Below are 15,005 nucleotides of genomic sequence, written 5' to 3'. Positions count from 1 at the left end.
TGTCTCTCTTTTCCTCTCCATCCGTCTCTCCTTCCCTGAGGCCACGTGCTTATTTCTATCTACCGTCCATCTGTTAGTATCAGTGTTTAGGCTGTCGACTGCTCCTCTATTTGCATTACTTCACAGGTGTTCTTCCTTCCTCAAACTATTATTTTATTTTTGTCTTTCCTGCTTTTGTTCTGTCTTTGTCTCATTTCTGTTTTGTCTCACTGGCCTGTTCTTCAAAATTTCTAGCATCCTTTTGTTTAAGCCAACAACCACACGTTTTTGGAAATTGGTCAACTCATTTAGTAATTTGAACATAGACACTACTAATTTTTTCGATGCTGTCACGTTAGCATACACTGTTCTGAATAATTGGAGAAAATTAGTGTCATATCAAATGCAAGAAAATTAGATTTCTTTTAATAGCTCTATGGCTAAATGTCAAGTAAATTAAAATTAAGTATTCTAAATATGGTGGCTTTTGCTGATTCTTTATAAGGGCATGAAAGACCAAATAGGACTTTAAAATGTGATAATAATATGTTCCCTGGAATATTTCCCTCATAGGACACAGTGTGGCACATTGTATGTTGCCAAAGGGGAGAGTACATTGAGCATTGAGTAATAGATGACTGTGAGCAGCTAAAGAGATAAAAGTCACTGCACAGTGGGTGCTAATCTCAGTTGGGGATAATGCTGTTTTTTAACAAAATTATGTAATAATATTACTTTTCTGAATTACAGTCTTGTGTAATGCATTAAGTACCTATGAATGTGTTCCTTAAAATGTCATTCATCCAAAAAGACGAGGAAGCCTGGATGAGACATTTTAAATGTCATTTTTCATTAACTAGATAATGGCATGGATGTCACTATTGTTCTTTTTATGTTTCTTTTTAATACTGAGGGACTCATTGCACATATGCTATAATAATGCTAGTAGCGTAGTTGAGCTTGTTAAAATGATGTGAAATATAAAGGCAATGTGCTCATACAATAGAAGAACACTACATAACATTTTAAAAAGGATTCCAGATATGGGCAAAGAAAGGAATACGTAAAGTAGGTGACCTCTTTAAAGAAGGGATTCTAATGACCTTTGAAGAAATCTCTCAAATGTATGACATTCCAAGGAAACATTTTTTTTAAATATCTCCAAGTGAGGAACTTTATTTCTTCTATGCAAAACCATCGTCGGGATTCCTGTACTCTCATCCTTAGAAGAAATTATAACAAACAATTGCAATGAGAGGGGTTTGATTTCATCAATACATAACTGGCTTGCATCTGGTTCTAAAGAAATATCCATAGTTAGACTTGAGACATGGAGGGCGGACTTAAAAGAGGACATTTCAGAAAACAATTGGAAGAAAACTTGTGACGCATCTCAGAAAATAACAGCAAACTAATTTAAAGCTACTCAAATGTAATTGGTTGATGCAGACATACATGACTCCGGTTAAGTTGAATAAATACAACAGTTATATACCTGACCTTTGTTTTAAATGCAATGAGGCTAAAGGATCAGTGTAACGCTTATCAGTTCAATTTTCTAAGCACAAACGGACATTTGGAAAAACAGAAAAATGGGTTCTAATATCCAATTTTTCATTTTTTTCCGCCTTGACAAATAAAACAATTGGATCTTTAAACTCCAATTTTCTGTTTTTATTTGACCGGTTTGTAAAAGAAGAAGACATAGGGGAGCTGCTACTGTTTTCGAAAATCATTGCATTATTAGTCTCCGTAGTGTAAGTGTGCAGCACTGGCTGGATCAGGATCACATAGATGATTTTAGTGTCTATATTTCTCTTTACCGTCCCCAAAAGACCTCACTGTCTGTCCAAGCCTCTCTGTATTTGCCAGTTTGTCTACTTTCTTTAATATATAGTCCATCATATGTGTGAATAAACACACTCATGCACAAAGATACACACACACATACAGACCCCCATTTGCTGGGTGAATCATCCTGTGTGTTTTAGAGTACAACTCTTACTGTAATGTTAACACACACTCAAAAAGACACAAAACAGGGGGTGGATACAGAACGTCCCAAGCCTGCTGTTACAGACTGCATCCTCCACACAACACTGACACAGTGCTTGACATATACACTCTTAGTGTGACTCCCACACACACTCTCCTCTCCTGTCACACAAACACACTATCACTATACTCTTCGTTGTGGTTTATTATCGTTGATCATCAGAAGAGGAGTGAGTATGTAAGTAGAAGGTGAGGCTTGTATGGGTGAGGGAGACCAGGCGCAGCAGGTCATGGGAAAGCAGAGAGTGTGGAAGTGAAGTAAAAAGAAGATTTGTAAAAGGTCGAGGGCAGAGAACAGGATATGATTTTGTTTTTCTTGCTTGAGAATTATTGTAATGAGATTCTATTGGGGAAATGCTCGCCATCGTTACTATGACAACACATGAAGGCCAACAGTGTTGGAATATACCACTGCCCCGAGGCTACCTGGGGGTGTGCCAGGTGTAAGTGTGTATGTGTGTCATTGTGGGTGGGTTGGTGGGTGCAGGGGCGGAATTTTGATTTCAAAGGAGGGGGGACACAGTCAGTACAGGCACAAATACAAATATTTGCTGAAAAACATGTGAAAAGACTGAACTATATAGTACTGAATTGTGGAGTTTGAACATTAAACAATAAAGGTGGTCCAATAAAGCAAAACATGTAAAGTAAGGAGTAAAATGCATATTTTCATGTTAATATGTTACACAGTATAAATAAACAGTTTTATCTCTTATACTTTTGAAGATATTTACTAAATGAAAGGTTAACTCCATTAAACCCTATGAAGCTCACAATTTCATAATGGATCTCTATTATACAATGTTTAAACTAGCCACTCCAAGCTCCTCTATAATAGATATTTACCACTTGTAAAGATTTTATACAGATTTTAGTTTTTAAATTTTTATCTTTTCTACATCTCCATTCATTCTGGAGATTCAGTAATTTGCTATCACTAAAGAATACTGGGTCAAATTTAACCCAATTTGGGTCAATATAGCCCTGACCCAGTACCCATGAGCATAAAAACTACTGGGTCACCAAAATGTGTTGTTTTGATCCAGTTTTAGTTATTAATATTTTATTCCATTGAGTTATTCAGCCACACCAATATGTGGTTATTTTGACCCAGTAACAATGTCATATTTACATTTCTGTTCATCAGTTAAACCAATAACAATAACATGTTCTGTTCAGACAAAAAGGTTTTTTACTAAGTTAAGTTTTGACTCCATTTTCCGTCAGAATCAGCATTTGTTTGTGCTTAGTTACAGAAACAATAAATGATTTCCAAAAAATAAAAATTAGCGCTGTCAGTTAAACACGTTATTAACGGCATTAACGCAAACCCATTTTAACGGAGATTGGAGATTGCTAATGTTTCTGCTTCTAGCAGTTTAAATCGGTTTGAATGATAGCACTTGAGGAGAGGGGACTGGTAGCTAGAGCAGGGCCTGTTTGTGTGTGGTGCTTGCAGTATCTGATTTTATAAATACAAAGCTAGTTGGGTGGCTGGATGGTGGTGTAGACTGCCACAACATGTTGTTCATATACAGAAAAAAAGATGTGTGTAAATCACAACTCATATCTGACAATGTGATTCATGTATGCGTATATGGGGTTATTTGCTTACTTCTTCTTCATCCATGCACGTTTTTGGAATGTACTTTACTTTAACCCCCCTGCCCCCCTTTATAGAATGTATAAGCAGCATATACATATTTAATAAATGGTTTATAACACATTATATTTGTAAGCAGAGTTAACGAATAATGTACATTAATAAACATTTAAATTTGTATTATATCTGCTTACAACTACATTTAAGTATGGTATAAGCCATTCATCAGCTGTTTATTTAACGCAGGGGTTAAAGAAAAGTGTTACTGTATAAATGTGTGTTTGTGTTTGTCCTTTATCTACAACAGCCTCTTGATATTCTCTGTTGATATACTATAGTTTTTGAAGGCTCATCAGGTTAAAGAGATGCAGAGTAGCTGCCATTTCAAATCTATTTTGTGCTTTTGTCGGCCTTGTGCTTGTATTGTGCACTCTAATTGAGCTAATTAAATGTCACATTTTTTTGTGTGTTAAACATCTTCCCTTCTTTCCTCTGTGTGCTCCTGCTGACCTGTTTGGGGAAACTATTTTCCACTGCATGAATCTTTAAATAGATGCATTTCTTTACCTGGAGTGTGTGGATGTTACACAGAAGCACAGATGGGTGATTCCCCCTTTTCTGACAGCTACGTAGATGGCTGAGCTGTAGTGGAGGAAGCGAGGGAAACACCCGGCCGATGAAACAAATCACAGCAGCACAGCCATCATCAGCCGTGTCACTCTGTCGAGATTGCATAGGGAACCCTGCTGAAATCAAATGGATGCAGGCTTATACACACAGGCAAACTCTCATACACACACACGCTTGCACATATACACATAGCCTTCCATGACAAACCAATCAGCACCCCGCTGTTTCTGACCAAGGAGGACAATTTTGAACGCACGCGCATACACACAGTTGGGTACGTGCATTCCGCACTGCACTTGTAGATACTGTATTGTAGCAATCCGTCGAGGGCTCTTTACCCTAAAGTACAGACATCAGCCATCCATTCCACCAGCGCTCATCATATTTTATTCATAGTTTTTGAATAAACACAAATAAAGTGCATGAGTGTTTAGACGTGGGCAGTAATGCCTGTTTGTGCGTTACTTCTTTCTGAACTCAGCCAAGTTATTTTTGGCAAACCTGTCTTATCGTTCGAGAGTGTGCATGATGAAGTCTTGGCTATTTCCTCCACGCTTCAAAACGTTGAATGCTCCCTTGCTCTCTAACTCACTATGTTTTTCTCCTTTTATTCTCTCTGTGCCTTTCTCGGCACACACTCCCATGCAGGAAGGAGGAGCACTCATACATTTTCATTAAACACTCTTAATCTTAATTCATTACTTATCAGGATATACTGTATGTGCCCTCATTAACATTGCCTTCTTCTCCATCTTTCTCTCCTATTCTGTGCACACCCTCCTCACCTCCTAAATTCAACCCTTGCTCTAACCGCCCTCCGTGTATCCTTCCTTCCTCATTTATATTTACTAATAGCTCTCTTTATCTTTTCTCCTTTTTTCCCCTCTCGGTGCCTGCCCCTTCAAGGAACCTGTGAGCACTCAACAGCTCCATTGAAAACACTGTCTAATCTGAAAGTTAATTAAGTCTGTCTTCCTCACTGTGTTCCTGCTCCTCTTCTTCTCTCAAGCATGTCTTTCTGGTTGAGAGACTGCTGTCACTCTCTCCCAAATGAATTTACCATATGTCCCATGTGGGTCGAGCTGGAATACAGACAAACCGCTCCGGTTTCATACTTTTACACTTCCTGCAGGCTCCGGTGACAGGAGAAGACTGACACCATGTAATTCAGATTGACAGCATCCAATTAAATTAAATTAGGTGCTGTCAATCTTTGATGTGTTTTTTCATCTATAAGAAGGGAATATTTTTCAGCTCCATATAGAGGCGATATAGAAGGGATCTCACACCAGATGGATTGGATGTGAAAATAGACTTGGCTTGCCGCTCAACATGAGGAAATGTGGATCTGGAACAGAGCTATCCCTTTTAATCCTCCCCTCTCTCCCATTCACTTCTCCTTCTGTCGTGCGGCTCCCTTCCTCATATTTGTCCTCGCTCCTTTCAATCATCTGGGCTAATTCCCCAGCCAAAAGCCACCGATTTACCAATTCCTTCTCTTTACTGACTGACTCAGTACTCTGTTTTCTCCTCCTCCTCTTCTTCCCTCCCTCCCTCCCTGCTCTCTCTCAGGGTGCGGGCTGTACGGCTCTGGTGGTTGCCGTGGTAGCCAGGAAGCTGGAGCTGACCAAGGCCGAGAAACACGTACACAACTTCATGATGGACACGCAACTCACAAAGAGGGTGTGTAGGCTTGTGTGGTGTGAATGAGTGTGTCTTCCAGAAAATAAATAAAGACTCTTATTTGTAAAAGAAAGCACACGTTCCCTGCTCGCACCATAATGACCACAGAACTGTATTTATAAGTACCGTTTTTATATGTGTAATTGTCCTCTAGGGTGAATTTTTACTATATTTTTAGATTTCTTTGTGGTTAAAGACAAGGTCGTTGAGAGTCCGGCGAAACGGCTTGTGCTTTCACTGCCCCTCCTTCACCCTCCCCAACTACTACATCACACTATCACCTTGTATTGTAGTGACAGAGTGACATGTTATTTGAGTGAGAGAAGGCAATGAAAGGTCATCTCTTTTCTCGTTCTTTCTGTCCGGCTCCCTGCCCAGGTCCCTCTCTATTTTCCCATCTCCGATCCTTTTCCTCCTACATGGCCATCCTACCACCCTACCACCTCCCCTCTCCTCTGACATTTGTCTCTCTTACAGTAAATCCCTTTCTCTCTCAATCTTTCTTTCTCTGTCACCTTTTCTCCTCTCCTCCCTCCTTTGCCCTCTCCTTCCCTTCATCCTTGCCCCCTCCCTGCCTCCTTCCCTCCATCTCTCACTCCCTCCCTCCTCCGGTCCTTTTCAATATTTCATACAGTTGAAAGACCCAAGTTTTAAAAATAGCTCCCATATCAAATATGTAGCGTACATTATGGCAGAAGGGTTCTGAACGGGGTGGGGTGGGGTTATCAATAATTTCAGTAGGGATAAAATATCGACAGAGACGCTAAATAGACTCTTTGTTGGAGCCAGGTTCTCACCTCACCTTTCTGCAGGCTCTGACCATGTCAAACAGAGTCTGTTTTCCCAAGACGTTTTACACCTTAAACTGTGTGCGTGTGTGTGAGTGTGTGTGAAATTTTGTGTATTTAGAATCTGTAACCCATCTGGCCATGTAAAGCAGCTGTTCCCAACCTTTAACCCCATTTTGATGGATTTTAAACTGGGTGTTTTTTAACAGCAGTCATTATATAAAAGTGAATATGGTTACAATATTGTTATGTAAGTAGATAGTGATCTTGGATTTTTTTCATTGCTAGCAATGGTGGGTCAGTCTGAGGGGTCTTTGGTCCAGACTGAAATATCTCAGCAACTATTGGATGGATTGGCATGATATTGAGAATATTTGTGTTTCCCAGAGGATGAATCCTAATGATTTTAGTGATACCCTTACCTTTCCCATAGGGCCAGCAACAAGTGGACATCTTTGGCATTTAGTGAAATATCTTGACAGCTGTACTTTGTGTTTTGAGCTAATTAGCAAATGTTAGCATGCTGTCATGCTAAACTAAGATGTTGAGTCCGGTAAAGATTATGCCTACTTGACATCAGCATGTTAGCACAGTCATTGTGAGCATAGTAGCATGGTTGCGTTAGCATTTAGCTCAAAGCCCAGTCTAACAGAGCCATTAGCATGGCTGTAGACTCTTATTTCAGTATGTTTGGTCAAGTTTACAGTCATGCTACTCATACAAATGGAAACTTTGTAGAATTGGAGTGAGAGTAGCTGTACGGTTAATTCATTTATGCCGTACATTTAGCTATATGAACTTCCTAAATTTTCTAGCAGGTGATGGTGTTCAGGTGTTACAGTACTGACTAAGGTCAGTTGGATGGAGTCGTGTTATTGTAGTTGGTTATTGTGACTGTAAATATATGAAAGACCAGCCTCACACTCATTTGTAATCTGTGTGATTATTTTGCTGCTGAACACATATGTGGATATATTTTAAATCAAATCATTATTAGTCTGTAACTGTAATGTTATGCTCCTGCCTGAAGTTTTTAAATTTTAAATAAAATGTTTTTTGTAAGTAATTGCAATGATTTTCATTGCATAAATATAAATCAAACTGATGCTAATCACCCCCTAGATAAAGAAAAGCATACCATTAATATCAAAGTGAATGTCCTCCTCAAGCAAGTACAGTAACATCTTTTAAAAGCATCAAGTAAGGGAAGCACCATACAGCAGTTTCATTCAACACAATGCAGCGTGCTGCTTGGTGACATTTCCTTCAAAGGGTCTTCGGTTTATGCAGTGGTAATTGTCTCCTGCCCTCTATTACTGACAGAGCAAAGATTGTAACTGTTGTATGCACATTGATTTACATGGCTGGGGCCATTTTCTGCCATATCACAGTAACAAGAGAATACAATCACTCAAGGCTTTATAATGACTAATGCAAAGATAGACTTTACAACATATGTGTGCGCACACACACACACACACACTGCACACCCACTGGCTTTCTACATCCGTGAAATGGTGTTTCCTTCTCTTTGAAGGATTACCAAAAATATCAATAAAATGCCAATCAGTGTCGCTTCAGTGGAAACTGTTGTTATTGATGTCTGTGTTTGAGGTTGTTGTCTTTATCTATGTGTTGTGTAAGAAAAAGTGTTGGGTGTGATTGTACTGAGCTAGAGCCCTAAAACTGCAAGCAAACTTCCTTAGACATCTGTGAACCACACAGATTGTTTTTAGTTCAAATGTGTGTGGTATTTTTGACACTCTGTGACAGATACTTTAACATATTTCAAAATATTTTCACTTTCCGTCATGCATGTTTTCTGCTTTCATCCTCAGATCAGATTTTTAGACACGGTCGACAAGACTGATATCTTGTGTGTTGCAGATTGGGTGAAGAGGGCCTAATAACCTTATCAAGGAGGATAATGTGCTTTAAAAACATCATTTAAGGTTCAAGGCACAGGGTTAATTTCCATGCAGTGTTCAGTAAAGTGACGTGTTCCTCTCCCTTTGATAGGATTAATACAGATGGAAATTACATAACATAGCCCCAAAGCCGACCATGTGCCTGAGGTTATAAGTGATCATGTTTGGTGTCAGGACTTGTTGATGCAGAGTGTTTTGATTGTATTGGTTAAGGCAGAGCCCTGCTGAAAGTCCATCTGGTCAGAACATTGCCCTGAATGTTCACAGAGCTCTCTCAAAACTGAAAAAGCAGGACACACTTACTGTAGGCGCTAAGCCAGTGGAGTTGACTGGTGTGTCCTTCCTTTTGATGAAACTACCATGTCAATTAAATGCCATTCATTGAAGCAATAAGCCAATTGACCATGTGCATATGGCTGTTTCTGAGGTCATTACTTTGATTCAAAGCTTTTTAAGTCTAGTTGCAAAGTTGAAAATGTTGTCTTCCTATAAATTTGCAATCCGAACGTGTATTCTGCCACCACTGCGGACGATTGGTTAAATCAGAGCACTTTTAGAAGTCCCTCTGGCATATTCTGAGCTTCGCCCTCTGAATATTCAGAGTGCACTCTGGGCTGCGGCCAAGAATGAGGTTCTGCAATGCCTTCCAATGTTTACACCACTAGTCAAATGGGAGCAATCTAACATCCGAAGATTTCTACTAAGCTAGCTTTCATTTCACACAGTAAAAATAACTTTTCCGACAGCCTTTTAATTCACACGCTAGCCAGATGGATCATTATTAGTGTAGACATATTGTGACAGCAACCAAAAATAATTTGACACTCAATTGATTTACACATCACTCTGGTGTGTTTCACTGTTTATCAATCAAACTCATCCTGATCTGACCTCATTCAGGAGACCGACATACACGTGTTTTCCCAAGATGTTTTACACCTTAAACTGTGTGTGTGTGTGTGTGTGTGTGTGTGTGTGTGTGTGTGTGTGTGTGTGTGTGTGTGTGTGTGTGTGTGTGTGTGTGTGTGTGTGTGTGTGTGTGTGTGTGTGTGTGTGTGTGTGTGTGTGTGAGAGGTGCGTGCCTTGTCTTTTTCCCATGAGGGGATGGTCAGAGAAGGTAAGGCCACATGGCACTGTGGCACATGGATGAGTTTGGAGGTTGTTGCCGAGGTAATTGGTCTGTTTGTTAGTTTATGTTTTCTGCTCTCTTAGAGAACACCATTGTAATTCTAACACCACAGCACCAAATTACTAATTGCATACATAGTGCCAGGATTGGAAGGGTCAGGCCAGGCGCCTCAGCTTTTTTCTCTGATGTTAACTTTCTCTATCACTATGGAAAATGAAGGGAAACAATCCAGGATTTTTTTTTTCTCAGTATAAGCAAGGTGTCCGAGCCCAATTCTTATATTTTGACTTGCTGATGCCAATATCTAAATATTTGAGTCCATGGTTATTTGAAAAAAAATACATTACATTACTGTTATTAATAGTGGTCGTGTCTGTGACATTTCTATAATATTTATATTTGTACTGATTAAATTATACTCAACAATATGTCATCAACCCCCCAACATGCTGAGATGTGGGAACCCCTTGTCTTAACAGATTACTCATGTACCTGCCATAAGGTGTGCTGTGTAGGGGAGCAACTAGAACAGATCTTTGACCCAAACCAGCCATATGGCCCCAACATGGTTGCCAAAGTACGAGCCATATGGTCGAAAAATAGCTGCTGCTGTCGTTTGGTTTCTTGTGGAGTTTTCTTAGCGGCTCATGTTGAGTCTTTTATTTTTGTAAATGGAGTTGCCTCAGTTTCTACTTAAACTCCCAGGAGGAGATAGAAAGAAAAGAAAAAAAAGACTGTAGTGGGGTGAAGTAACTGTAAAATACACACAGTGTGATAGTATCGGCTGCTGTCATTTGCATGACAAGCAGTCCCCACGATTTATATTAAGATTGAAGCTTAAAATCGTCTAAATTAAATGGCCTAAAGCAGTGCAACAGCTTGCATTGCTGGACAGATGTTGGAAGTTTGTGTGAAAACTTCCACAGCGAGCCGGCCGGACAGACACAAAATGCCATCATTCATCATATTTCACTCACCCTGCAATGATTAATCAACTGATAAATAGGATTTGACATATCAATTTACCAATGGGCCTGTAGATATGAGGGGTATTAAATATGCTCTTCAGTAACCTGGCCCATGATTAAAACTAGAGATAAGACATAATCCAGGCAAATTGAATTTTACTGACTATCACTGACGTTTGGTTGCAAATATCCTCTCCAGCAGTGTAAGCAGATGTGATTTTTAATTTTATGTTGAAAGACTTTCTAAAAAAAATGCAACGCGACCAAGATGTCAGCAATGATGTTGGTGTACCCACTATCAACATGTCTTCATTTTGATGATGCCTCTTCAGGATCTTTGCAGCTCTGTCAGTGCCTGTCCTTGCTATGGTCGGATGGGAGTTCTGTAATCCTATTGATACACACTTGGAGATGAGGCTCAGAGGGGAAACATGGCATAACAGGCTGTACCACATACTCCAGCCCTAGATTTACATCCAAATCACGTTGGTCATGGCGTGTGAACTGAACATATTATATCTTTTTTATATTTATTTTGTTGGGTTTATTCTCATGAGCTTTACTTACTATATCGTAACTGTGTTTGTAACTGCCATTAAGAGTGATTGGTAACATGAAAAGTTAGCTTCATGACTTAATCTCCTAGACGGCTCTGATATATTATCTATATACTTCTATATACTATCATATGTTGGATTAGCTCCTTTTGGTTTGACTTCCTCCGTGTCCTTGAAAACACATCTGCAAGGCTAAGGGCTTTCTACTCTCTTCATCTGTGGCCAATAGTGTGTGTTTGTCTGCATGTGTTTATGTTTAGGCGCTTATGTGTGTGAGCAGTCCTTGACTGCAGTGGATAGGTGCTGATTAGCCAAGCTGCCGGGGTCTTTTGTGCTCCTGAGACGGGGGTATAATTGTTCTTTGTTAAGTGTTCAGTAGCTCTTTGAAGTCTCTCATTCAATTTATGTCCTTACAGATTCTCTCGCCCTTCTGCTTTGTCTATGGTATCCACCTGCGCTTTTTTTACTGGGTGTCAGACCCCTGTGTTTAATTATGTATGTAATTACATAGCAACCTATAGATATGTACAGTACATGAAACACAATGGAGCAGATAGGGATATAAATTAATGTAACTGAATCCTTTACAGTTTTTTTCCTTTACAGATTTCTGTGGAAACTTTGTCCACAGAAATCAACCTGAAGCCTACAGACATTTTGTATGAGTCTTTTATTAAATCACAGCAATCTCACATTCAGATGATATGAATAAAAAAAACTGGAGCCTATGTGTGACCAGTATAAAAACAACCTTGTGGCTTTTAACTCTGATGGCTATCCATTTTTTTCCATGAGTGAGCATCATTACATAGGCTATTTCTCTCTATGTCTCTTCTGCAGGGATGAGGATTGTCTTTGACAGCAAGTTTAGAGAGTATGCCGCCATTGTTTTTATTCAGTTGCTGTTATGATTAAATGGAACTGGTTTTACAGTTTTTACAACTGCTTACACAGTTTTGCTTACACAAAACTGCAAAACACAAAATGAAAAATTCCTCATATCTCCTTTAAAATGAAACACTGCATTCAAAATATCATAAACACCTATTAAAATGAAGCATTTGCATCAAACGGCAAACACTTTTTCCATAATAGTAAATCTTTGGATATACCATGTAAACACTGTTCTAAAATGTGTTCTTCAACAGCTTTCATAGGCTTATATCTGCATTTCCATACAATGTTCTAGAGTGAAAGTAATCTGCTAAGATGGGTTGAAGAGTACACTGTAAATATCAATGCAATGTTGAAACAGAAAATATTTTTTTGGCAAAACATTACTGTTGCAGTAGCATACAAGAAAACAAAACCATAAACATACGTGCACCAAAAGTATTGTTTTTAGAATAAAGAACGTGTGTGTGTGTGTGTCTGTGTGTGTCTGTGTGTGTCTGTGTGGTGGGGGATCACACTAAGTGTGGCCCTGATCTCATCAGAGATGGCTCTCTTTCAGTGATGGACTGGCCATTTTGATTGGTTGTGTTTGGAAAAGGAAAGCAAGTCACTTCCTGTTCGATTTTTGGGTCTTAGGTAGAGAATTGTGTGTAGTGTTTTGAAAAAAACTGAGTGAAAGGCTGATAAATAGCTTATGGTTTTGGATATTTGGTGTGTAGTTTTTGTACAGAGGTTTCAAAAATTGTGTGACATTTTGTGTAAGCAGTTGTAAAAAACTGTAATAGTACTCTAGTGAATTACTTCCAACCAGCCGAGATAATGCAGCCCATTTGAGTTATTCTAACGTATAATGTGGCATATAGACAGGCCAGGAAAGGAGAGAAGTGGGTGTGAGGGATAGACTCCTGTTGGTTCTCATTGACAAATCTCCCCAAGGAGAGAGCTGTTTATGCGTGCATGAAAACCATTGGCAAGCAAGCCGGCGTGTGTAGAGAGAGACAGAGAGAATGAGGCCAGCCTCTAAGAAGAAAACAATGGTTTAGATTTTTTTTTCTTTGCAGGGAGACAATGGATAATGGAGGGAAAAAGAGAACCGATCTGGGCAAACCTGTTGCCTGCTTCAGTTGCCAAGGGCTACCTGTTGCTTACAATGTGTGTGTGTGTGTGTGTGTGTGTGTGTGTGTGTGTGTGTGTGTGTGTGTGTGTGTGTGTGTGTTTATGTGTATGCGAGCAGATAAAGAATGCAGCGGCTAACGTGCTGAGGGAAACCTGGCTCATCTACAAACACACCAAGCTAATGAAGAAGATCGACCACTCCAGAGTCCGAAAACACCAGCGGAAGTTCCTCCAGGCTATACATCAGTAAGACCACACCTTACATCCACCCACACACACACACTCACTCAAAAACAAACACATGTACACAAGAACATAACAGTGCTGCTGAGATGCTGAAGCCTTTGAAATCAGCTGTACTTTCTATCCACCCACAAGTTGAATCAACGCTGATAATCAGATAAAGTGCATAAATCCCTGCACACACACACACACACACACACACACACACACACACACACACACAAAAAAAATGAATCATCATCTACTAAAGGGCTGGTTCACTCCAGACAAATACAGTTGTGGGACTGAATAATCACTGCATTGTACATACAGCAGAACTTAGTCGTGCATTGTAATTCTTTTCTTCCATGGTAGTCCTGTTAAAAGTTATATACTCAGAGATTTTTTGTATATATATATATATCTGTCTAGCGTCACAATTAAGCGTCCCTTTAATGGCACTTGCTCCGTTGATCTTGAACGGTGAACGAGAACATTTAAACGAGTGCCTTCAAAAGCCAGAATCAAGAGAGCTAAGATTTTTTTTTTTTATCGTGACATAGAGGACTGTGGATGTGAGGCTGACTGTGAACACAGAAACAGGGTGACTTGAGGGGATACGAGTACAAAACAGTTCATCTGGAGGTGCAGCCTCATAAAATTATAATGGAGGAAGCCACAGGGTTTATGTTATGAAAACACATATTAGACATTTAGTTTAGACCAAATGTTCCCTTGTATTGTGTTTTGAGAGTTGACAGTCCTATTTTTAATTGCACTGAAGAAAAACGATTTGTTTTATTTTATCTAATTTTATTCCATTTAGTTTCCCCTTAGACCTTATTCCCCTTAAGGTTTCTTAATATATAATAATAATAATAATAATAATAATAATATAAAACTACCCTGTTCTCTTACTCTAGAGCTGAAGGTCTCAGTCTTATTTCAACATTAAATGTATGTATACTTTCAGCTGGACTGAAAAATTACAGGGTTTCAAAGAGCACACTATCTTCATTCAAATTCAACAGCACACTGCAGGTGTAAATGAAGCTGAATCAGGCAAGGTGACCGCTCTACACTGTTATTGTCTGGACCCGGAGGGATTAGCTCTCTGGACTGCCCACTGTGTATTCACTGGGTTTCAACTTTGTGTGTGTATTTAATGTGGGTGTATCTGTTTGCAGATTACGCAGTGTGAAAATGGAGCAGAGGAAACTCAGTGATCAGGCCAACACACTAGTGGACCTCTCAAAGGTGAGTCACACACAGACACGGTTGACACACACACATCTGAGCTCTTCATTTCCACTTCAGACACATAACCATCGCTCAGGTCAGTAACTCATACCTAACATGCCTTAGCCCCCCAAGATATACTACAACATTCCTCCGTTTCAAATATGACCTGCCCGTTTTCATGGTTTTGTGTCTCCTAGCAACCGGAACAAGT

The 15,005-nt window shown here is 39.4% G+C and overlaps 1 protein-coding gene across 1 annotated transcript in view; it reads left to right on the top strand.

Moving 5' to 3' along the window:
* LOC114556986 (small conductance calcium-activated potassium channel protein 2) overlaps positions 1-15,005 on the top strand; it is a 57,294-nt gene that overhangs the window by 39,650 nt on the left and 2,639 nt on the right. The window contains 3 exon segments of the mRNA XM_075447430.1: positions 5,840-5,950; positions 13,449-13,576; positions 14,740-14,809. Of these exon segments, the coding sequence (XP_075303545.1) occupies positions 5,840-5,950; positions 13,449-13,576; positions 14,740-14,809 (309 nt within the window).

The sequence above is a fragment of the Perca flavescens genome, chromosome 6 (assembly GCF_004354835.1).
Source record: "Perca flavescens isolate YP-PL-M2 chromosome 6, PFLA_1.0, whole genome shotgun sequence".
In the NCBI taxonomy this organism is placed as follows: Eukaryota; Metazoa; Chordata; class Actinopteri; order Perciformes; family Percidae; genus Perca; species Perca flavescens.
This window is presented reverse-complemented; position numbering and strand designations above follow the sequence as displayed.